Source organism: Sapajus apella, unplaced genomic scaffold (genome assembly GCF_009761245.1).
Source record: "Sapajus apella isolate SASKATOON/1434 unplaced genomic scaffold, GSC_monkey_1.0 scaffold113, whole genome shotgun sequence".
NCBI lineage: Eukaryota > Metazoa > Chordata > Mammalia > Primates > Cebidae > Sapajus > Sapajus apella.
Genome location: NW_022437053.1, coordinates 1,034,850 through 1,058,609, shown reverse-complemented (window position 1 = coordinate 1,058,609; position 23,760 = coordinate 1,034,850). Strand labels below are relative to the sequence as shown.

The 23,760-nt window shown below is 45.8% G+C and overlaps 1 protein-coding gene across 5 annotated transcripts in view; it reads left to right on the top strand.

The window, feature by feature from the left end:
- The window catches only part of TRPM1 (transient receptor potential cation channel subfamily M member 1), a 139,822-nt gene that overhangs the window by 88,308 nt on the left and 27,754 nt on the right, over positions 1 to 23,760 (top strand). For all 5 annotated transcript variants that reach the window (XM_032259951.1, XM_032259950.1, XM_032259952.1 and 2 more), the window contains exons 11-20: positions 6,080 to 6,253; positions 7,155 to 7,289; positions 8,700 to 8,750; positions 9,685 to 9,825; positions 10,994 to 11,023; positions 13,839 to 14,131; positions 15,882 to 16,110; positions 18,766 to 18,888; positions 19,082 to 19,213; positions 21,282 to 21,410. In XM_032259951.1, coding sequence (XP_032115842.1) covers positions 6,080 to 6,253; positions 7,155 to 7,289; positions 8,700 to 8,750; positions 9,685 to 9,825; positions 10,994 to 11,023; positions 13,839 to 14,131; positions 15,882 to 16,110; positions 18,766 to 18,888; positions 19,082 to 19,213; positions 21,282 to 21,410 — 1,437 coding nt within the window. The remainder of the gene's footprint in view (positions 1 to 6,079; positions 6,254 to 7,154; positions 7,290 to 8,699; positions 8,751 to 9,684; positions 9,826 to 10,993; positions 11,024 to 13,838; positions 14,132 to 15,881; positions 16,111 to 18,765; positions 18,889 to 19,081; positions 19,214 to 21,281; positions 21,411 to 23,760) is intronic.

Below are 23,760 nucleotides of genomic sequence, written 5' to 3'. Positions count from 1 at the left end.
TTTTTTTTTTTTTTTTTTTCTCTCCATGTGCCTGATAAATCTTTCTCCATCCCTTTATTTTGAGCCTATGTGTGTCCTTGCACATGAGATGGGTTTCCTGGATACAGCACACCAATGGGTCTTGACTTTTTATCCAATTTGCCAGTCTGTGTCTTTTGATTGGGGCATTTAGCCTGTTTACGTTTAAGGTTAATATTGTTATATGTGAATTTGGTCCTGCCATTTTGATGCTAGCTAGTTGTTTTGCCCATTAGTTGACACAGTTTCTTCATTGTGTTGATGCTCTTTACCATTTGGTACGTTTTTGGAGTGGCTGGTACTGGTTGTTCCTTTCTATGTTTAGTGCTTCTTTCAGGAGCTCTTGTAAGGCAGGTCTGGTGGTGACAAAATCTCTCAGCAACTGCTTGTTCATAAAGGATTTTATTTCTTCTTCGCTTATAAAGCTTAGTTTGGCTGAATATGAAATTCTAGATTGAAAGTTCTTTTCTTTAACGATGTTGAACATTGGCCCCCAGTCTCTTCTGGCTTGTAGAGTTTCTGCCAAGAGATCTGCTGTGAATCTGTTGGGCTTCCCTTTGTGGGTAACCCGACCTTTCTTTCTGGCTGCCCTTAGTATTTTTTCCTTCATTTTAACCCTGGTAAATCTGACGATTATGTGCCTTGGGATTGCTCTTCTTGAGGAATATCTTTGTGGTGTTCTCTGTGTTTCCTAGACTTGAATGTTTGCCTGCCTTGCTAGGTTGGGGAAGTTCTCCCGAATAATATCCTGAAGAGTGTTTTCCAGCTTGGATTCATTCTCTCTGTCACATTCAGGTACACCTATCAAATGTAGATTATGTCTTTTCACATAATCCCATATTTCTTGGAGACTTTGTTTATTTCCTTTCACTCTTTTTTCTCTAATCTTGCCTTCTCATTTTATTTCATTGAGTTGATCTTCTATCTCTGATATCCTTTCTTCTGCTTGGTTGATTCGGCTATTGAAACTTGTGTATGCTTCTCAAAGTTCTCGTGTTGTGTTTTTCAGCTCCATCAAGTCATTTATATTCTCTAAGCTGTTTAATCTCGTTAGCATTTCATCAAACCTTTTTTCAAGGTTCTTAATTTCTTTGCATTGGGTTAGAACATGTTCTTTTAGCTCAGAGAAGTTTGTTATTACCCACCTTCTGAAGCCCATTTCTGTCAATTCATCAGACTCATTCTCCATTGAGCTTTGTTCCCTTGCTGGTGAGGAGTTGTGATCCCTTGGAGGAGGAGAGGTGTTCTGGTTTGGGGTGTTTTCATCCTTTTTGCACTGGTTTCTTCCCATCTTTGTGGATTTATCTACCTGTGGTCTTTGTAGTTGGTGACTTTCGTATGGGGTCTGCGATTGGATGTCCTTTTTGTTGATGTTGAAGTTCTTTCTTTTTTTTAGTTTTCCTTCTAACAGTCAGGTCCCTCTGCTGTAGGACTGCTGGAGGTCCACTCCAGACCCTGCTTGCCTGGGGATCACCTGTGGTGGCTGCAGAACAGTAAGCGTTGCTGCCACTTTCTTCTTCTGTTATCTTCGTCCCAGAAGGATACTCGCCAGATGCAGCCTGGGCTCTCCTTTATGAGGTGCCTGTTTGGATATATAGGGGTTGGGGAGCTATTTGAGGAGACAGTCTGTCCCTTATAGGAGCTCAAGTGCTGTGTTGTGAGCTCCGTTGTTCCATTCAGATCTGCTGGGCAGGTACATTTAAGTCTGCTGCAGTGGAAATCATAACCGCCTTTTTCCCCTGTGCCCTGTCCTGGTAAGGTGGGGCTTTATTTATAAGTTCCTAATGTGCTACTGCCTTTTTTCATAGATGCCTTGCCCAGCAAGGAGGTAGCCTAGTCACAGTCTACCAGCAGAGGCATTGCTGAGCTGCTGTGGGCTCTGCCCAGCTGCTGTGTGAACTTCCTTATGGTTTTGTTTACAGAGGTATATTTAGAACTGCCTCGGTAATGGTGGTCCACCCCAGTAATGGTGGACTGCCTCTGTAACAGTGGACTGCCTCAGTAATGGCAGACTGCCTTGGTAATGATGGACTGCCTTGGTAGTGGTAGACTGCCTCGGTGATGTTGGACGCCCTTCCCCCCACAGAGCTGGACCATTCCGGGTTCAGCTGCGCTTGCTGCAAAACTCTCAATCCAGAGCATTTCAGATTGCTGGTCTTTGTGGGGTTGGGACCTGCTGAGCTAGATCACCTGGCTCCCTGTTTCAGTCCCCTTTTATTCAGTTGAATGGGCAGCTGTCTCCCAGGCATTGCAGACAGCAGTTGAAACTGCCGCCCAGATTTCTGTGAGTTTTTGTGTGGAGACATGCTGTGCTGGCTGAAACAGCCATGCTAGAAACTCGTGGCGCTTTTCAGCCCAGGAATCTCCTCGTCTGTGGGCAGTAATAACTCATTTGGAAATGGCGGTGATCACTCAGCCTCTGCATTGTTCTCACTGGGAACTGCACTCTAGAGCTGTTCCTACTTGCCCATCTTGGATCCCCTCCTGGATTAACAATTTTTGAAGGAAAATCATCACGAGCATTTACCTCAAGAGCTTTTTTGTCTTGCAGAATTGACACTCTATGCCCATCAAACAATAATTCCACATCCTGCCCTTCCCTGTGCCCTGGCAACCACCATTCTACTTTCTGTTGCCCTGAATATGAATATTGTAAGTACCTCATATAAGTGAAATCATGTAGTATTTGCCCTTTTGTGACTGGCTTATTTCACTCAGAACAATGTTTCAAGGTACATTAGGGTTATAGCATGTGTTAGAATTTTCTTCCTTTTAAGGCTGAATAATAGTCCTTTGTATGGATATACCACATTTTGCTTATCGAAGCATCCGTTAATGGACACTTGGGTTGCTCCCATGTTTTAGAATAATGCTGCTATGAATGTAGGTGTACACATACTTCTTCGAAACTTGCTTTCAGTTCTTTTGGGTATATGTCAAGAAGTGTATTGGTTGGATGATACAGTAATTCTATTTTTAATTTTTTGGGGAATCATCAAACTCCTCCCATTGTAATTGCACCATTTTACATTTCCATCCACAGTGCACAGGGTTCCAGTTTGTTCACATTTTCACAAACATTTGTCACTTTCTTTTGTTTAGATAATAGCCATCTCGGCCAGGCGTAGTGGCTCATACCTGTAATCCCAGCACTTTGGGAGGCTGAGGAGGGTGAATCACCTAAGGTCAGGAGTTCGAGACCAGCCTGACCAACATGGTGTAACCCCATCTCTACTAAAAATACAAAAAAATTAGCCAAGTATGATGGTGTATGCCTGTAATCCCAGCTACTCAGAAGTCTGAGGCAGGAGAATCGCTTGAGCCCAGGAGGTGGAGGTTGCAGTGAGCCAATATCGCACCACTGCACTCCAGCCTGGGCACCAAGAGCAAAACTCTGTCTCAAAACAAAAAGAAAATAAAAAAGATAATAGTCATCTTAATGGGTATGAGGTAGTATCTCAGATGGTTTTGATTTGTATTTCCCTAATGACTGAGCATTTTTGTGTGTGTTTATTGGCCATTTGTGTATCTTCTTTGGAGAAATGTCTATTTAAGTCTTTTACCTATTTTTGGTAAATAGGTAAAATAGGTTGGGTTTTTTTGTTGTTGAATTTTAGGAGTTCTCTGTATATTCTGGATGTGAACCCCTTATCATATATATGATTTACAAATATATTGCTCCATTCTGTAGCTGCCTTTATTAATGGTATCTTTTGCTGCATAAAACTTTTAAATTTTCATGAAGTCCATCAAATTTGCTATTAATAATTTTTCCCATTGTGCCTGTGCCTTTGGTGTCATATTCAAGAACTGAATTCCCAAATCCAACATAGTGACACTTTTGCCCTGTGTTTTCTTCTAAGCATTTTAATTTTAAAAATTTATTTATTTATTTATTTTTGAGGCTGAGTTTCACTTTTGTCACATAGCCTGGAGTACAACAGCACAGTCTCAGCTCACTGCAACCTCCACCTCCCGGGTTCAGGTGATTCCTCTGCCTCAGCCTCCTGAGTAGCTAGGATTACAGGCACCCGCTACCATGCCTGGCTAATTACTGTATTTTTAGTCGAGACAGGGTTTCACCATATTGGCCAGAATGGTATCGAATTCCTGACCTCAGGTGATCCATCCACCTCGGCCTCCCAAAGTGCTGGGATTACAAGCAGAACCACCACGCCCAGCCCCGTTTTGTGTTAGTAGTTTTAGATTTTACGTGCAGGTCTTTGATCTATTTTGAGTTAGTATTTGTGTATGGTGTAAGGTAAGGGGCCAACTCCAGTCTTTTGCATGTGGATATCCAGTTTTCCCGGCACCATTTGTTGAATGTGGTGTAACTCTGTCACTCAGGACCATAATGGTCTTATCTGCATGAGGAGTCAGCCAAGACACGTTTTCATCCATATCTGTATGTTGACCAGGATCTATATAAATGCACACCTCCCCTGATGTCATCTCTGCCTAAACTGCACTTGAGGGTTTTGAGCAGGAGAGTTACTGGGTTCTGTTTTTATACTTAAAGGTCACTCTGGATTTACTGTAGAAAATGCATTGCATGGGTGCCATGGCAGAGTCCTGTTAATAGGCTATTGAAATAATTCAGGTGAAAGAGGGTGCCTTGGACTAGAGCAGAGGCAGAGAAGAAGGCAAGCATCAGAGCATTAAGCAAAATTTTGCGTTAAACATGGCTGCTCATAGAAGTAGATGAATCATTGAGGGCATTGGAGGGGCTGAAATGTCAGCAGTGCTCCCCAGTTCTTTGGCTTGCACAATCGGCCAGCTGTGGTGCCATTTCCTTGATATAAGGGACCCTGGAAGAGGACTGGGTTGGGGGCAGTCCTGAGTGTGGTTTGGGACATAAGGAGCTGCAAGTCTTTGAGACATGCAAGCAGGGATGCTGAGCAGACAGCAGGAGCTCTGGGGAGAGAGGCGGACCGCAGCCAGAAAGAAGTTGTGCACGAGTCACTGGTGACTGCTGGTGTGGCGTCAATGAGGTTGTCAAGGAAGAGAGTAGAGTGGAAGGGAAGGAGGCTGGCAACAGAGCCCAGAGGAACCTTGACATTTAAACCTGCACTGAGAAGTGGTGGCCAGACAGGGAAGAGGAAAGCTGCGAGCTTGTGGTGCCAAGAAGCCAAGGGAATAGGCTCTGGGAGGAGGCAGGCAGTGGAGTCAGATGCGTTGAGAACCCAGCATGAAATGCCCACGAGGCAGGCACCGGCACAGTTCTCAGCAACCAAACGCAGAGCTCAGGACAGACAGGGAAGAAGCAGCAGGGCGTGTGCAGGAGGGAATGCAGGTTCCAGGGGTAGCCAACCCACCAGGAGCATTTGGTGGGAGGAGCGGGTGGGTCTGGCAAGAGAGGACGCCAGCTGGAGGGTCCGGCTGTGTAGGTGCTGGCTCTGTCTGCACCAGGACACAGTCCCACGTTCTCCACTGGACCAGGAGACAAGGCCACAGGGCCAGGCCCACTTCTGCTCTCTTTCCTGTTCTTTGAAGTAGAGCACACACTCCCCTTGATGACTGAGTCTATTGCCACGTTGCATGTATCTCAGTGATATCTGGAGAGCTTCTTTACCCACCAATAAGCTCCGGTTTACGTTTATTTCCAGGCAGGCATCCTCAGTTCTATCCCTTGTCTCAGACCCCCTTCACAATCACTTTTTCCCATCATTAAGTGACTATGGGCACATCTCTTTGGTGCCTTTGATCTCTCCTTTCAGCACCCTTTTGTGCAAAAGCTCACATTGATCAAAATGTCAGCCACTTTAAGTACGCAAACCTGCTGCATCAAGTCATGTGTGTGTTTGTGCACATGAATAACAGAGGTTCACAGTATCACAGCCTTCTTCAGACAGCCAGACCTGTGATGACCGAGTGTGTAGGTGTATGGGATGGAGCCTGTGTGCACGTGTACATGTGTGGACATGTGTGTGCACTGTGTGGGTGTGCACATGTACTTTGTGTGCATGTGTGCACATAAAGAGGTGGGAGGGTCAGTGAGCTGGTTTGGGGACAAGAAAGAGCCTTAATACCTTTTCCCAACTCTGATTGCTGTGGACTGCAGCCCCTGGGAAGCCTGGCCCCGCCAACGGACAGCAAAGCCACAGAGAAGGAGAAGAAGCCACCCACAGCAACCACCAAGGGAGGAAGAGGAAAAGGAAAAGGCAAGAAGAAAGGGAAAGTGAAAGAGGAAGTGGAGGAAGAAACTGATCCCCGGAAGATAGAGCTGCTGAACTGGGTATGTGGAAGGTCACGGAGATCACCGGCTTGGCATCACGCTTCCCTAGGAGAACGGATGGTTCTTGCCCTTGCTTCAGTCCTGTCCAGGGCCCTGATCCCAGGAGGGGTGGGTAAAGGCTTGACTGGGTAGTGTCAGCATTTCAAACTACAACAGCACATTCGTTGTGATGATCCTTGTAGATTGTCCAAAACACCAATCGTTCCTGCACTGGGGGGAATGATGCCACCCAGAGAGGAGCCCTGGGTCACCCTGCTCAGCAGTGGCTCTCTGCTTGGCAGACATGCCAATGCTTGATGCATGAAAATATGGCAGACAAGCCTGTTGTCACCAAATAAACACAATTTGCAAAAATCCCCTTTTTTTGGCAGAGCCCATGATTGGGTATGTGGGGGTAACAGCAGTTTAGGGGCAGGAGGCTGGAGCCACACACTGCACTGCAGTTCTCAGTCTTGCTGCCACCAGGACACAGGCAAGACAGGGGACCAGGCCTCTGCGGTGACATGTGCCTGCCATTGTCATGGCCACTCACCCGCATGGCATGAGTGATGCTGGTCATGCTGCCTGCCCAGCTAGCTCCGCCTGGCAGAACTCAGTCAAGGAAACAAATGGTGGAGACTGGGCGGGGCAATGCCAGGAGGGCTGAGATTTTGAATTCTCTTCAATTTATCTTCAAAAGGAAAAAACAATGTACAAACATGGATGGAACATGTAGAGGCCAAACTGAGAAGAAAGGAGAGGGGAGATAGGGGTGTTTATCCAATCTAAAGAGCAAAGAGAGCCATGTTGGAGTGCTCAGGGATCTGGGGCTCGGAATATCCTTTCCTCTGTGTTTCCAGTCTGCCCCTCCCCACTGCCTCTGAGAGGCCACTCACGGGCTCCTGGCTCTTGGTCCCTGCAGGTGAATGCTTTGGAGCAAGCGATGTTGGATGCTTTAGTCTTAGATCGTGTTGACTTTGTGAAGCTCCTGATTGAAAACGGAGTGAACATGCAACACTTTCTGACCATTCCGAGGCTGGAGGAGCTTTATAACACAGTGAGTGCTCTAGAAAAAGGGAGAGAAGGGGGAGGCAGCCATCTGAATGTGTTTGTCACTGGTGCATATTGTGCATAAATGTGGTCAGATGAGCACAGACCCATCTGACCTCCTTCGGCTGGGAGGTCCACATCTAATGGCAGGCAGCTACTTCTCACCGGCTGCTGGTGCAGCCTGTGTTCACATTCTCACCACTACTGCCACGCCTCGCCAGGCACTCCTTTCTCGGGCAGTATCAACTCTTGTCCCACATTTGAGGGTGGCGTCTGAGCACTTGTTTCTACAAAGAGGGAATCTAGCTCCCCAAGCCATTAGCAGAGCGAAATGTCACCATGGATGAGAAGTCAGTTGCTCCTTGGGACCTTCACATTTGATGAGGCTTTTGGGGAGAACATAGAGCTAAGCTTCACAGCCAGGAGGTCTGCTGGAAGGGTTTGAATAAAATTCCCTTGGCTTATATTATTACAATATAAGTTTTGAGAATTTATACAGTATTTCCTTCTCTATTGTAAGATTTTAAGTAGCAGAAATGGTCCTCAGCAGTTACTTGCTAAAACTTGGTGAATTTTTTTTTTTTCTGAGACTGAGTCTCTCTTGTTGCCCAGGCTGGGGTGCAGTGACATGATCTCAGCTCACTGCAGCCTCAACCTCCTAGGCTCAAGCTGTCCTCCCACCCCAGCCTCCTGAGTATCTGGGACTACAGATACACACCACCACAGCCAGCTAATATTTGGAATTTTTGTAGAGACAGGGTTTCTTCATGTTGCCCAGGCTGGTCTCCAACTCCTAACCACAAGTGATCTACCTCCCTCAGCCTCCCAAAGTGCTGGGATAATAGGTGTGAGCCACTGATCCTGGCCAACTTGGCGAATTTGTAACACTATATCATGCACCTTAAGACACTCTTTAAAAAAATGGAACAGAAAGTATTTCACAACTTTCTGTCGGATAATTTTTAACCATGAACAGTTCTGTTTTGTAAAAGAAAAAGGCTGGTATGGGTTACACTCCATCTCTCACAATTCATTAATCATACAGTAGGGCAGGAATTTGCTGGAAGAGTTCAAGAAAAAACCATATTTATTTATAGCTGGGGTCTCTCTCAGCGCCTAGGCTGGAGGTGCAGTGGCGCAATCTTGACTCACTGCAACCTCTACCTCCCAGGTTCAAGTGATCCTCTCACCTCAGCCTCTCTAGAAGATGAGATTACAGGTGTGTGCCACCACGCCCGGCTAATTTTTGTATTTTTAATAGAGACGGGGTTTCACCATGTTGGCCAGGATGGTCTCAATCTCCTGACCTCAAGTGATCCACCCGCCTCGGACTCCCAAAGTGCTGTGATTACAGGCATGAGCCACCACGCCCAACCAAGAAAAATAAATTTAACAAACATGAATGCTTCTCTTTCAGAGACTGGGTCCACCAAACACACTTCATCTGCTGGTGAGGGATGTGAAAAAGGTCAGTCTACCGTTTCATAATCCCAATCTATTGGCATCTTTCACAGAGGCATTTCTTAAGAGCGATTTTTAAATTTTCAAAATGTATTACTATTTCAGGCACAGGAGATAATGAATTCCTTCTTTCAAAAAGGGTCTATTTAAAATAAAGCAAAAGGATAATTTTTTTTTTTTTTTTTTTTTTTTGTGGCTCAGTCATAGGCTGGAGTACAGTGGTGCGATCTTGGCTCACTGTAACCTCCATCTACCAGGTCCAAGCAATTCCCCTGCCTCAGCCTCCTGAGTAGCTGGGACTATAGGCATGCACCACCACACCCGGCTAGTTTTTTGTGTTTTAGTGGAGACAAGGTTTCACCATGTTGGCCAGGATGGTCTTGATCTCCTGACCTCGTGATCCACCCGCCTCGGCCTCTCAAAGTGCTGGGATTACAGGTGTGAGCACCGCACCCGGCCAAGGATAATCTTTTTTAAGTTGCAGGGTCATCCGAATTCATGACAGGGACACGCTCAGTGACACCCGGATTACCGGTTGATGCCAGCACAAGGCCAGGGCAGCCACTGGGTGGGGCTGGGGAAGGGGGTGTCCCAGCCGCTGACCCGAGCACTGCTGTCTGTCAATGCAGCCTCTCCTTCTGTCCCTCCTTTGAGATCTCTCACCCATTGCTCGTGCCTCTTTCCAGAAGCACTGGCGGGAGGTTCCTCAGGTCATTCTGTGTCCTGTTGATTGCAGCCACTGTTCTTGGCCCTTTCTGCCACCTTGTTATCAAGGGATAGATGCTTTTCCCAGCCTGAATGTTGTTCAATCCCCTACCCAGCCACCCCTTCCATGAACCCTAAGTGGGGGCCAGGACAGCCACTTACGCCCAAGGCATGTGATGAGGTCCACACCGCGAACGCATTCTCACAGGGCCTGAGACAGACTTCTCTTCCTACAGAGCAACCTTCCACCCGATTACCACATCAGCCTCATAGACATCGGGCTCGTACTGGAGTACCTCATGGGAGGAGCCTACCGCTGCAACTATACTCGGAAGAGCTTTCGCACCCTTTACAACAACTTGTTCGGACCCAAGAGGGTAGAACTTGGTGCCTGTGTAGTGTACTGTGGCTCCTGGAGTGGCATGTGGTTCCTCACTTGCTTTTCGCAAATGGCCAGTTCAGGGCCAAGCCCTTCGCCCGTCCCCAGCACACCTGCCCTGCCTCCTCCAGCACTCTCAGGCCCAAGCCACAGCATTCTCCAGCTCCCCTAAGCACGTGGGGGCATCCTGCCCACCCACTGCGTCTGCCCTCCTGTATCCACAGCAGACCTCCTCCTGGGCTCCAGGACTACTGTCTGCCTGCTCCAGCCTGTCCTACCATCCCACCACTGTGCCTGCCATAATCTTCCAAAGCAAGGGACATGCCAGCATTCCCTGCTCCAAACCTCCCGGAGCCCCTCACTGCCTGGAGAATCGTAGCCAAACTCATTATCGCAGCAGCCAAGACCCTCCACCAGCTGGCTCCAAGCCACCTGGGAGACCACGTACCTGCCCCAAAATCTAATCCTGTGATCAAATCAAAGACATGTACCTGCCATGTCTTTCCCAGTTATGAGTGCCTTTCTCACTCTTATCAAGAGTCCAAATCAAATGTCCGATCTTTCATGACGCCCTCCCCTCACACCCCCCTCACAGCTCACCCAGCTCTCTGGGTGTCTGTTAGGGAACTTCTCTGCTTCTGCTTGTGATAAGGGACATGTGTCTGCAAAGCTTTCTTCTCAGTTAACTTCTGACAGAGGAAGAGTTGCCATATTAAAGCACTTCTCTTCCTTGGATATTATCATTAATTGTTAATAATACAAAGTGTTTTTTTTTGTTTGTTTGTTTGTTTTTTTGAGACAGAGTTTCACTCTTGTTACCCAGGCTGGAGTGCAATGGCGCGATCTTGGCTCACCGCAACCTCCGCCTCCCGGGTTCAGGCAATTCTCCTGCCCCAGCCTCCTGAGTCACTGGGATTACAGGCACGCGCCACCATGCCCAGCTAATTTTTTGTATTTTTAGTAGAGACGGGGTTTCACCATGTTGACCAGGATGGTCTCGATCTCTTGACCTCGTGATCCACCCGCCTCGGCCTCCCACAGTGCTGGGATTACAACAAAGTGCTTTTTAATCAATTAGTATGTCCACTACCAACAGTACTACTAATGAACTACTAACATTGGTTATCTGAGTAAATTGATGTTTTTCTTCCCCTTTCACCATGCAGCCTAAAGCTCTTAAACTTCTGGGAATGGAAGTAAGTAGAATTTGTTTTCAAAGGTTTTATAATATCTTGGTCAAATATACATAGCCCTTTAAGTTCTGTATTTGCAAATACAGCATACTAACGAAAATTTACTTAGGTGTCTTAGTCAAATTATATAAAAGGACAATACATACATTTTCTTTAAAGGGGGTAAAAACTGCACAATTCATTTTCTAGAGCTAGCAAAACCACAGTTTCAAAAAAAAAAAGGATAAACAAAAAGCTGTAGAATAACACCACTTATGTATGCAAAAATCATAAATAATACCAAAATGACTCAACTATTTTCAAAGTCCTGAACAAGTAGAGTCCTCCAAGAATGCAAATATAATGCAGTGTTAGTCTTTAATATATAGCACCTACTGAGAAATGATCATGTCATACTTTTCTTCTTTTTAAACATAGTTTTCAGTTTCCTCAATTGTTTGTCATTTCTTGCGCCTTTTTTTTTTTTTTTTTTTGAGTCAAAGTCTCACTCTGTCACCCAGGCTGGAGTGCAGTGGTGCAATCTCGGTTCACTGCAGCCTTCGCCTCCCGAGTTGAAGCAATTCTCCTGTCTCAGCCTCCCGAGTAGCTGGGAATGGGGGCACATGCTACCACACCAGGCTAATTTTTGTGTTTTTAGTAGAGACAGGGTTTCACCATGTTGGTCAGGCTGGACTCAAACTCCTAACCTCAGGTGATCCACCCACCTTGGCCTTCCAAGGTGGGATTACAGGCATGAGCCAAAGCCCAGCCTCTTATGCCAATTTTTAAAAAATCTATATCTCCTGATTTTTTCTTAAGCATTCTTTTGTACATATTTTATTGGTATTTTTGCTTTATCAAGCAACTTCGTTTTTCTGTTTCTATTTTATTAATGTCTGCTTTTATTTTTATTCATTTCTTCCATATACTTTCCCTAGTGTTATTGTATTGTTTGTGCTAACTCAGTTTGAAAGGAAAATTCACTCATTTTCTATCTTCCCTGTATCCCTATAAATGCATTACAGGTATAAATTTTTCTGAGCATTGTTTCATGGTGTTCTACAGGTTTGGATGAATAGAACCTTCCTTGTCATTCTTTCTAGGGCATTTGTTATTTCCTTTACAATCCAAGAGTTATTTAGAAGTGTATTTCAAATTTCCCAGATACAGACTTTTGTTGTTGTTACCCCACGGTTATTGATTTCAAATTTTATTCCTTGTATAGAAATTCCCTGTAATTTGTCTCAAATTCACGGCTAAATAAGGTGTGTTTAGACTCTTACTATGATTTTAATATGTCAGTTTCTCCTGACGCTCCCGGTGCAGATCCCTTGCTACTTTATTGGTTTCTTTCCCTTTTCCTCTCTGACTTGTGACAGACTTTTGCATTTTAGGAAAACTAACTCTTTGTTTCCCATATTCTCTCTCTGGCAGTTTTTAAAGATAATTTACATACAATTAACATTTAATAATATATGTTATTGAAAGGTAGGCTTAAAAGGACTTCTGTTTTATAACATCTCATTAGGCATTAGTTAATTTGAATTTTTAGTAGAGTCAGGGTTTCACCATGCTGGCCAAGCTGGTCTCAAAGTCCTGACCTCAAGTGATCTGCCTGCCTTGGGCTCCCAAAGTGCTAGAATTACAGGCATGAGCCACCATGCCCAGCCCTTATTTTATCTTATATATTCTTGAAAATAAATCTATGTTTATCTTAAAATTTCTACAATGTTCATTTTTAACCTGTGCAGACCAACTTTTCCTACGTCACTTGACTATAGCTTCACTGTGACAAAATTAGAAAATTAGAACAAAGAAATTTAAATTGGAGTCAAGATACTATAGTTTCCATTAAAATGTTATCACAGCTCATTGTGATATTATGGAAACTGGGTCAGTAGTGAACAATTCAAGATAGGAATTGGAGGGCCAGGTTGTCCCCCATAACCCCCCACGCTGCAGCCCACTCTGACCGTGTGAATGTTAACCGAGTTATTCAGACTGAGCCACAACTTCCTAATCTGAGGAAATGGAAGGAATTCACAACCTCTCAGAGTCTTCATAAGAATGAAAGAAGATAACTGGTGGGAACACTGTTTGCAAAAGAGCAAACATCTGTTTCTGTTATTCCATTGAATACTAAAGTATTAGCCTGGGATAGTCTGAGACGCACATTTTTCATGCCAGTTTTCCCAGTCGTGATCTGCCTTTCTTACGCATCCTGATCCGTTTGCAGAACAGTTCTCGTAATCCCTTTAGGAAATGGGAAATGTTGGCCTTCCGTTTTGTGCCATATGGGGAAAAGGACAACGCTCATTCAAAGTGGAATGTTTGCTTTCTTAAAATACTGGAGGGAAATCTAAAACATTTTTCTCTAGCCCCTTTTGCATGTTTCTTATTAATTTCTGGTTCAGCTATGTCTGGCAAACGAGCGTTATTTTTGTTACACTGCGAAGACTTCCCCAAGGAAATAAACTGTGGGCCTCCCCTCTTCCATGATGTGGTTTGTGTTTAGTTTTGGGGGAGGTTTTGCTTGTTGGTTTTAGTTTTGCAGCATTTCCTCAGCTAAAGGCTTCTAAGTAAAACTGCTGATTCAGCGGTGCAAGTTATCCAAACAGTAGTATGGCTTCTCAGTTCATTTGGTTTTAGATAGTTTACTTCTCATAATAAACTTGTGCATCTTTTCAAAAGAATTAATATGCGGAGTGGAAAAGGAAGGTGTACTTCAGAAGTGTCTTCATTACCTCTGACAGGAAGGTGTCCCTTTCTCAATGAGTTCTGGAACTCTCTGTTGCATACTTTTATGGCAAAACCATGACATCCATGTTTCTCCCCTCAGGATGATGAGCCTCCAGCTAAAGGGAAGAAAAAGAAAAAGAAGAAAAAGGAGGAAGAGATCGACATCGATGTGGACGACCCCGCCGTGAGTCGGTTCCCGTACCCCTTCCACGAGCTGATGGTGTGGGCCGTGCTGATGAAACGCCAGAAAATGGCGGTGTTCCTCTGGCAGCGAGGGGAAGAGAGCATGGCCAAGGCCCTGGTGGCCTGCAAGCTCTACAAGGCCATGGCCCACGAGTCCTCCGAGAGCGATCTGGTGGATGACATATCCCAGGACTTGGATAACAATTCCAAGTTAGTGTCTGGGGGGATTTAAAGGCCAGGAGAGATGACCATCTTGAGTGCTTGTCCCTGCAGGGAGGGGTGGCCCGTGCACTTCTCACTCAAGGACAGTGGTGGTTAAAGGTTGTTCACAAATCACTTTGTCCGTCACGTCAGCATTTTTCTGTCTGTCTCTCAGAGGCATTTTTAGACTGTCACTGTTTTTGTCTACTGCCTTCTCTTTGCATTAAAATAGAAACAATTTCCTTCTCTTTACATTAAAATTGAAACTCAGTCACAGTTCACATTTCCTAACTCTGCACTGGTTCCCGCAGAAGTTTCTGCTCCAGTAAGTTGTGGTTCTCAGTATCTGCCTGTCTGTCTCTCCAGTTTGGGGGACAGCAGTTTGCCCTGTGACCCCACGTCTCCGGCGGAGCTAAAAGGATTTGATGTTCAGCTTGTTTAGTTTGTTACTTGTTAGGATGGATGTCGACTTCCAAGTTCCTTCCATGCCACACTGGAAACCAGAGGTTCCAGCACAACTTTATAGGAGCCTAAACTTGAGGCAGGCACAGGCAGCTCTGCCAACATCTAACACCTTTGTTTTCTGAAGTTCACTGCTTTTATTTTGGACTCAGTTATTTCTAAAATTACTAGCTGATTTCTAAGCGATAGGAATTCAAGACTCCCTAATAATGGGGCCATGTCCACCTACCTCATGGGTTTGTCAGTGCCAACCTTTACTTCCTAGAGTCCCCACATGGTGACATGTCATCACCCTGCAGCCTGCAGGAAGGCCGGGAGGTACTGCAGATAGCATTCCTCTTCAAGGACAGAGAAGGCCATTCTCCCACACATGATTCTGCCTTCCTCATCCTCTTCGTCACTGGAATAAAATCTATAGACTGGAGAAACAAAAGCAGAGGAGGGTGATCACTTAGAGATCTCGTCTTAACCGTATTCCATTATAAAAAAGTCGAAGGAACTTGGAATGTTTATGGTTATCGCCAGATATTTGAATCTGGGTCATGTGAGGAAGGCAGTAAACTTTATGCTCAAAATTCAGCTTCTGCCACCTCCATGCCCTCAAACTTCTAACACTGCCCCCATCAGTCCTTAGGCACCCTCTGGCCTGGGCCCTGTGACAGCTATGCCTCATCTCTGTCATAGCACTGAGAATGTTAGCTTCTCTGTAATCACTGTGATAGTGAAGCGTTACACACGCAGAGAAAGGCATATATCCGAAATACCCAGTTGGTGACAGTCCACAGGTGGGCCATGCCAGTACCATAGCACCTAGATCAACTAAGAACCTAGTCGGCAGCCCCCAGCCCTCCTATGACCCCTTTCAGTGTCCACCTCCCCCCACTACCACCACCGGCAGCCCCGCTCCTGTAGCCTCCAATCCCACAGGTGCTGCTTTTGAAGTCACTTTTGCTGTCTTTTCTGTCTGCCTCCCTGATCTGTGCACAACTTGAGGGAAGGGACTTTGTCTTCTTGTCTCTGTGTCACTGGGGCCTGAAGGGCAGATGTGGGCTCAACCTACAGCTCCATTTGCAGCTGGAGCAATCAGCCCATCTCCTGACTGAGCTCCCAGACACTGTCCCTGGCTGTCCCCCTTTGGGGACACATCTCTGGAGCTTCTTGCTTGCAGAGAACCGCAAAGCCCCTCCAGTGAAGGATTCTGTGTCCCATGGCTCCATAATTCCCTGTGGATGCGCTTGTCAAAGAAAGAGCTTGCGGCCACTGTGGCTTCACCCTGGTCCCTCCTCTTTCCCCGCAGAGACTTCGGCCAGCTTGCTTTGGATTTATTAGACCAGTCCTATAAGCACGACGAGCAGATTGCCATGAAACTCCTGACCTATGAGCTGAAAAACTGGAGCAACTCGACCTGCCTCAAACTGGCTGTGGCAGCCAAACACCGGGACTTCATTGCTCACACCTGCAGCCAGATGCTGCTGACCGACATGTGGATGGGAAGGCTGCGGATGCGGAAGAACCCTGGCCTGAAGGTGCGTGCAACGCACCGGGAGACGGGCAAGGACGACAGTGACAAGCAACTCCTGCCAGTGTGAGATGAGCACTTCCTGTGGGTTATTTTATTTATTCCTTTGAGCAACACCCTGAGGGAGATGCCAGGACAATCCCTAACAGACGAGGAACCTGAAGCTTTGAGATGATGTGACATTCCTAGGATCTTAGCTGGTCAGCATGGGATCAGGACCCACACCCTGGTGGTCTAACCCCAGAGCCCCACCTGACCAGCCCACCTGGCGTCACAAACCCCTGCCACAGTCAGAGTCTCCTAACAGAGCCCCCCGTAACTCAGCACACACACACACCTGGTTGGGTTGTCTACCCACCATTAAGGCAGGGACTGGAACTTATTTCTAGATTCCCTTATAACTCTGAGATCGTTTATTGTTTTAACTGGTGAGGATATTTTCATGACATGGGAGAAAATTACGAGAAAATACGAAGCTACGAAAGGGTTTGAAAAATATGTAGTGGGGGGAAAACCATATTGCAATCAAACCGTATCTCTGGGGTTTACTGCTGTTGACTACTAGGATATCTTGAGAAGAGATTCTAGTCTGCAGAAAACTCAACAATCTCATGGCAGTATTATACCTACCTTAGAGATCTCCGTGAGGCTAAAGAAAAGACTCTACAAGTTATACTGTGTAGTGTGGTTCCAGCAAATAGCATTTTGTTTCTTAGAAATATGAATGGTATGCCTAATTGTCTAATTCTATGTAACATGCTAAGCTGATATGATACATAACTTAGGATATTAATAAACAGTTTTCAGAATACCAAGAATAAAGAGCTCTTCAAGGTTTTCAGGAAACTAAAGTAGATCACCTACATGGGGATGAACATTGAATTGGCATCAGACTTTTCATCAACAACACTGAAACCCGGAAGGCAGCAGTGGAGTAAGGCCTTCACAGTTCTGAGGGGAAAGCATTTGGAGCCTGGAATGTTTTTAACCCAGGCCAACTATTTAAAAGCATGAGAAAAGAATATCTGTTTAAGACAGGCAAAGACTCAAACTATACACTTTCAACCTCCCCATTTAGAAGAATTAGTTTGGTGGGTAGTCTAAGCCAAAAATAAATAAATAAATAAACATTACAATGAAAAATGTGGAGTGGAGTGTAAGCTATGACCCAAGATTTATAAATTGCCATACAAAGCAGCCAGGAGAAAGGCGGTCAGATTAAATGAGGCCAAGGAGTCTGTGTGATCCAAAAAGGAAGTGCTCAAGAAGAATAGAAATGATTCTGATAAATAGACAGAATGACTAAGAAGCCACCACATGTCAGAAATACAGGTTAGGGAAACAAAACAATTTATAATCCTTAACAGGAAAATAGAAGGTGAATCCATACATTTTAGGAAAAACAATAAAGTTCGTATAAAAGGTCAAGTTCAGTGTGATTCAAACTAAAGTTTAAAATGATCTGGAGCCATTGGTAGAGTGTAGAAAAACACTTACAGAAGGGAAGCACAGCCATGCAAAGGGGTTCATGCCTGTAATCCAAGCACCTTGGGAGGCCAAGGCGGGAGGATCACTGGAACCCAGGAGTACAGGGACAGCCTGGGCAACATAGTGAGACCCCATCTCTATAAAAAAGAACTTTTCAAATGAGCCAGGTAATGTGGTGCACACCGTAGTCCCAGCTACTCGGGAGGCTGAGGTGGGAGAAGCACTTGAGCCCAGAAGATCGAGAATGCAGTTAGCCATGATTGTAACACTGCACTCCAACCTGGGCAGCAGAGCAAGACCTTGTCTCAGAAAATAAAAAAAAGGGAAGCACGTTTTCTATCTATGAGCCTAGGCATCCTTTTGTTGTCTAGGCTGAGCCCAAGTTAGTCCTTCTTTTGTGAGTCACATTCGCCTTGTAACTCTTAGTTCACATAATCTCATTTATGTCAAAGTTATTTCTATATAAAATACTTCTGGTCTACTTCACTACAGGTATTATATTTTATTTATATTATATTTTAGTTTAAACATTTGTATTCCTAGAAATTTCACGTAAGGACTTTTTTTTTTTTTTTTTTTTTTTTGAGAGAGGGGGTTTTTTTTTTTCCCCCGGGGTGGTGTGGAGTGGTCTCATCTCACTGCAACCTCTGCCTCTGGGTTCAAGCGATTCTTGTGCCTCAGCCTCCCGAATAGCTGGCGTTACACTGTTCAAGTAATTCTTGTGCCTCAGCCTTCCACGTAGCTGGTGTTTCAGATGTGCACCACCCATGCCCAGCTAATTTTTGTATTTTAGTAGAGATGGAGTTTGCCATGTTGGCCCAGCTGGTCTCAAACTCATGGCCTCATATGAGCCAACCTCCTTGGCCTCCCAAAGTACTGGGATTACAGGTGTGAGCCACCATGCCAGCCAGGATTTTTCTTTTTAAAGTCAGGATTACCAGTAGTGCTGTTTGTCATTCATCTAAAAAATTTAGTATATGCTCTTAAATTTTTTACTGTCTGCAACTCTACCAAGCTACCAAGCAGAAGTCAGAGAACATCAGAGTAGAGATAAACATTCCAGGGCTCCTAGGTCATTGAATAATGTTGAAGGTCATAGTGTAAACATTTTAACTACACTGGGAAATTTTTCTAGAATTGCCACGGCTTAAAACGATCTATTTCTGTCCCATAGGTTATCATGGGGATTCTTCTTCCCCCTACCATCTTGTTTTTGGAATTTCGCACATATGATGATTTCTCGTATCAAACATCCAAAGAAAACGAGGACGGCAAAGAAAAAGAAGAGGAGAATATGGTCAGTGACACACTTGACCCTAAGAGTATCAATGTGATCTCGTTTTCAAACTGTTGAGACTTCTCATACCATGGATTGAGAAATCTCATAGGTGAAGGGTGTTTTTAGAACTCTGTTTTTTTATATGGTGCCCGTGTGCTTTGCATTTCCCATTTAGCAACTTGCCTGTCATGTGCTGTGCTCCGTTTTCCAGGATGCAAACGCAGATGCTGGCTCAAGGAAGGGGGACGAGGAGAACGAGCACAAAAAGCAAAAAAGTATTCCCATCGGAACAAAGATCTGTGAATTCTATAATGCACCCATTGTCAAGTTCTGGTTTTACACGGTAAGGCCTCCTCCTCAACAGCTGACATTCAGCATGTTTGGAATGCTTTGATATGTTGAATCAAGAAAAATTTCAAGGGCTTAAAAAAGTATCAAAAAATTCACTGAATTAAAATGAATTATGAAAATAAAACTGGGACTAATTGAGATCTCTGGCTAACATTGGATCTTGATATCCTGTCATATATTGATATATGCCATATATTGATACATGGCCATCCTAGTCCCAAATGTACCATCTCATAAGGCAGAATAGTCATATGCTGTTTGCTTAAGATGAACTCTTTTGATGCCTTTAGCAACACAAACTTAGGAAACTATAATTTTATCTTCCAATGAACAGAGATGACTAGTGATTTGAAGAGCAAATTCACAGACTCCCTTTCTCATGAAACTGGCAGGGTTATTACAAGGGCATGCCTAAATCCAGATGGTGAACTCTTGGGATAGGGAAGCGAATCAAGGCCTCTCCATTCTGAAGTGCTCACCAAACTGACCCGCTTGGCCAGTAAGCCATCCTCCAGCCCCCTCCGAGGCCCGGTTCTACACCGCTCCCAGAGTGTGGCTCTCTGGTAACAAGAGCAGGAGAGGAGGCAGGAGGGCAGATCAGAGCACCTCTGGGGGAAATGGCAGAGCTGCTGGCAGTCCCAGTCTGGGTGACCAGACACGCTGTGCCTTGTACAATCATGTCAGTCGGGAGGAGAGAGACTTCTCACGAAACCCCAAGCACCAGGCTACAGCCCATGCCAGGCAGGCCTGGGTGCTACAGCTGCATGGGGGATGAGGTGAGAGCAGGGTATGGGACATGAGGATTTGGGTCCCTGGCCGTGGTCTGGGTGATGAATGAAGGTGGGCTGGGGGCAGAGCAAAGCTCTGTGTGCAGCCCCACCTCAAGGGTCAGCTGTGGGCCTGCACACCCAACCTTGTGGCAGCCACGATTGATGATACAGTTGAAGCCACTGCTGCCCACCAATTCTGGTCAGAACCATCTGAGGGTCTGGGGTGCACCCAGCCTGCAGGAGAATTCAGCCACAGAGACTGCTGCTATGGGCTGGGCCAGGAAGCCATCGAGGCTTCTCAGCCTTGGGTCTCGCCCCAGACCCTCTGGATCGGGTGGAGATGGAGTCATCACACAGTGTACAGCTTCCCAGGGGTTAGGATGCATCCCACTGTCTGAGAACCTGCATCCCACTGTCTGAGAACCTGGCTCTAATCTTTCTTCGAGGAGTGAATGGTGGATCTGGAGGGGCCTGCCTGTCTCCTGGTGAAGCTTACACAATTGGGAGGTGGGATCTTGAAAAAAAAAAAAAAAAAAAAAACTGCCCAATTACAAATACTCAACTTCTAGCACCCTTCTCCCAATCCTTCAAAAGGGGCCTGTGCCAGTGAGGGACCCAGAAGCTGAAGATTCCTTGGCGTCACGGTGAATCACGGGGGACAGGTGACCGACTTCAGGCGTCCTCCCCCAACCCCTTCACTCCCCACTTTTGCCTCACCCCACTCTTACCTCCAGCTCTCCCTCTTTCCCTGCCACAGATATAGTGGCCCTGCTGTGGACACAGCAAATCCTGGACATGCCACCACTACCTGAGGGGACTCTAGGGTCAGCTTGCAGTCTGGGCGGGCAGCTCATCCACAGTCCTCTCATCTAACTTCCCAGTTGTGGAAAGAATCAGGAAGGAAATTTATGAGGCAGGGAGGAGTAAGTAACATTTTCCAATTTCCAGGAATGTAGAAGACACACCAGCAAACTATTAACAGTTTCCCATTTATCATAATTTTTGCAACTTCGTAGTTTCCCCACAAGGATGACAGCACCAACAAATTTGTCTCCATGCAGAAAATGAAAAGTCAGGGCCCATATGGGCTAAAGCAAAAAACGCCTCCCATCCTGCCTCCGGGTCCTCTGTCTGCACTGTTGAGCTGCAGGGAAGCTTTCCTCCCAATATGTCAGTGCATTCAGAAACAAAGATTTTGTTAGATTTATCAACCTGAAAGAAAATAGGGTTTCAAAATTTGATTGCAACGTGATTCCCCCACATCCGGCTACCAGCTTCTCTTTCTTTCAGATATCGTACTTGGGGTACCTGCTGCTGTTTAACTATGTTATCCTGGTGCGGATGGACGGCTGGCCCTCCCTCCAGGAGTGGATCGTCATTTCCTACATTGTGAGCCTGGCCTTGGAGAAGATACGAGAGGTGACCACCCCAAACGCCTGCCCCAGCCCACTAACCGCTGGCTGCAAATGCAGATATGGCTCCTTACTGAAAAAACATCTCATGCAAATTATACATGATGAGTGGGGAGCAGTGGCTCACACCTGTAATCCCAGCACTCTGGGAGGCCGAGGTGGATGGATCACTTGAGGTCAGGAATTCGAAACTAGCCTGGCCAGTATGGTGAAACCCCATCTCTACTAAAAATACAAAAACTAGCCAGGCATGGTGCTGTGCACCTGTAATCCTGGCTATTAGGGAGCCTGAGGCGGGAGGATCACTTGAGGTCAGAATTCAAAACCAGCCTGGCTAACATGGTGAAAACCCGTCTCTACTAAAAATACGAGAATTTTTCAGTCGTAGTGGTGGGTGCTTGTAATCTGAGCTCCTCAAGAGGCTGAGGTGGGAGGATCACTTGAACCCAGGAGGCAGAGGTTCAGTGAGCCAAGATTGTGCCGCTGCACTCCAGCCTGGGTGACAGAGTGAGAGTCCATTTCAAAACAAACAAAACCAAAAAACCAAATTATACATGCTGTGGGACTTTTTTTGGAGGTGTCAGAATCCCAAGTTTATTCCATTCATTTTTTTAATATGTATCATCTCCTTCAACTGAACTTGAAAACCAAAACACAAGGGAAAATACATGATATTTAATGATGAAAACAGGTCTGAATCGGTAGGAAAACATCAGCAAATGCTGCCAGCAACCTGAGATAACCCAGTTACTGCACCTGGGTACGAATATCAGCTTATGTTGGGGGGACCGGAAACAAGAAAGAGAGTTACAGGAGACACTTGCACAGTGTGCTCCAAGATCCAAAGTTATAGGGAGAAAAATGTTATCTCCCTGTGCCAGAGGTTGATGAAAGGAAGGCTCCCGGTGAGGAGGGAAAGGCGCTAAGCGAGGTGTGGCTTCAGGTGGACCCTGCCCTTGGCCTAATCCTGCAGGGGGCTCTGCGTGGACTGGACACCGTGGGGTCTGTCTCACCTCTGGGCCCCACCTCAATCAGTCATTGGTACCCACCAGAGACATGGCTCCAAGTGTCCAAAAGCAAGCCTCCCAGAAGGGGGCAGGGGTGGGCCTAACAGCAGTGCCTGCAGCAGGTAGGATGGGCAAGCCCACCTGGGGAAAAGCTCCAGGGTATGTGGGAAGGGCCTGGAGCATTTGCTGCAAACAGAGGGAACAGGATTTTCAACTCAGTGTTGAAAAGAACATCTTACACATGACTCTTATTATCCCAGAGGGCTCGAGAGAAAAGGTAACTCCTAGAAGGCAATCTCTGCAGACAGCAGAGGAAAGATGGGCCAGGTACTTCCCTTTCCAATGTCATCCAGAAGTGTATGACATTTTAATTCACTACATTTGCTTATAAAGAGAAAGCATGTATCCAACCAAAAAAGCAACTTAAACTGAAAAAGCCCACAGCACCATTTCATATCCTTTCTCCAACTGGTATAGAACCAATACTATTATTTTGCAATTACTATTGACCCTTTCACTGAACTGAAAAACATTACTAACCTATTCCAGGTAAAGGGAATCTGATGGTATCGGTCTAATGAGAGCCTGGGAAACTAAAAGAGCACTGAACCTAAGATTATACTTTCCATCGTTTACTGCTCCTTTTCTAGCTGGGCTTCGTTCAAATTCTGCAGGCACTGCAACTGGGATTTCCTGAGTGGCCTGCCTTACCATTGCTGTGCTGTCATGACCTTGCTGAGAGGGTCCACCATACACCGAGACACTGTTCTTTATTCCAGGAACCTGTCCCCAGTTACAGGAGAGAGAGGGTGGCCATCAGCTGGTGTGCACGGGTTGTTAAACTAGTGAATCCCTTCTGTGTGGGCTGATAGATAGCCACTGCCCCATCCTACCACAGAGATCCCCAAGGCCTCTGCAACTGAAGGGGTACCACCTGGCACAGCAACCCTCCACCCTGCTGCGGCACCACAGACAGCTGTGCCATTGGAACGTCTCTGCGCATGCCCGTGCGGGCTGCTTGCTAAATATCTTGCATTTTACTCTGTGGAGGTCTCTCCTTAAGCAGCAGTGATTTTGAAAGGATAATATCTCACATGGGGAAACCCTGGTCTAACTTTCCCCTGATTTCTCATGTCTAAGTTGCAAAGGAATTCTGGCAAATCAAAACATTTCCTAGTCCCATTCTGCCATCTCCACTGGGCGAACTGAAGCTCTGTGGAGCCACGTAGAGCTCATCCCTGCTCTAGAGTTTTTGTTCTGTGTGAGTGTGGAATGTGGATTAACTGGCACGTGTCCAGATAATTAAAAAAGAAATCAAAATGCAGCTGCTTTAATTGCAGCCAGAAGGAC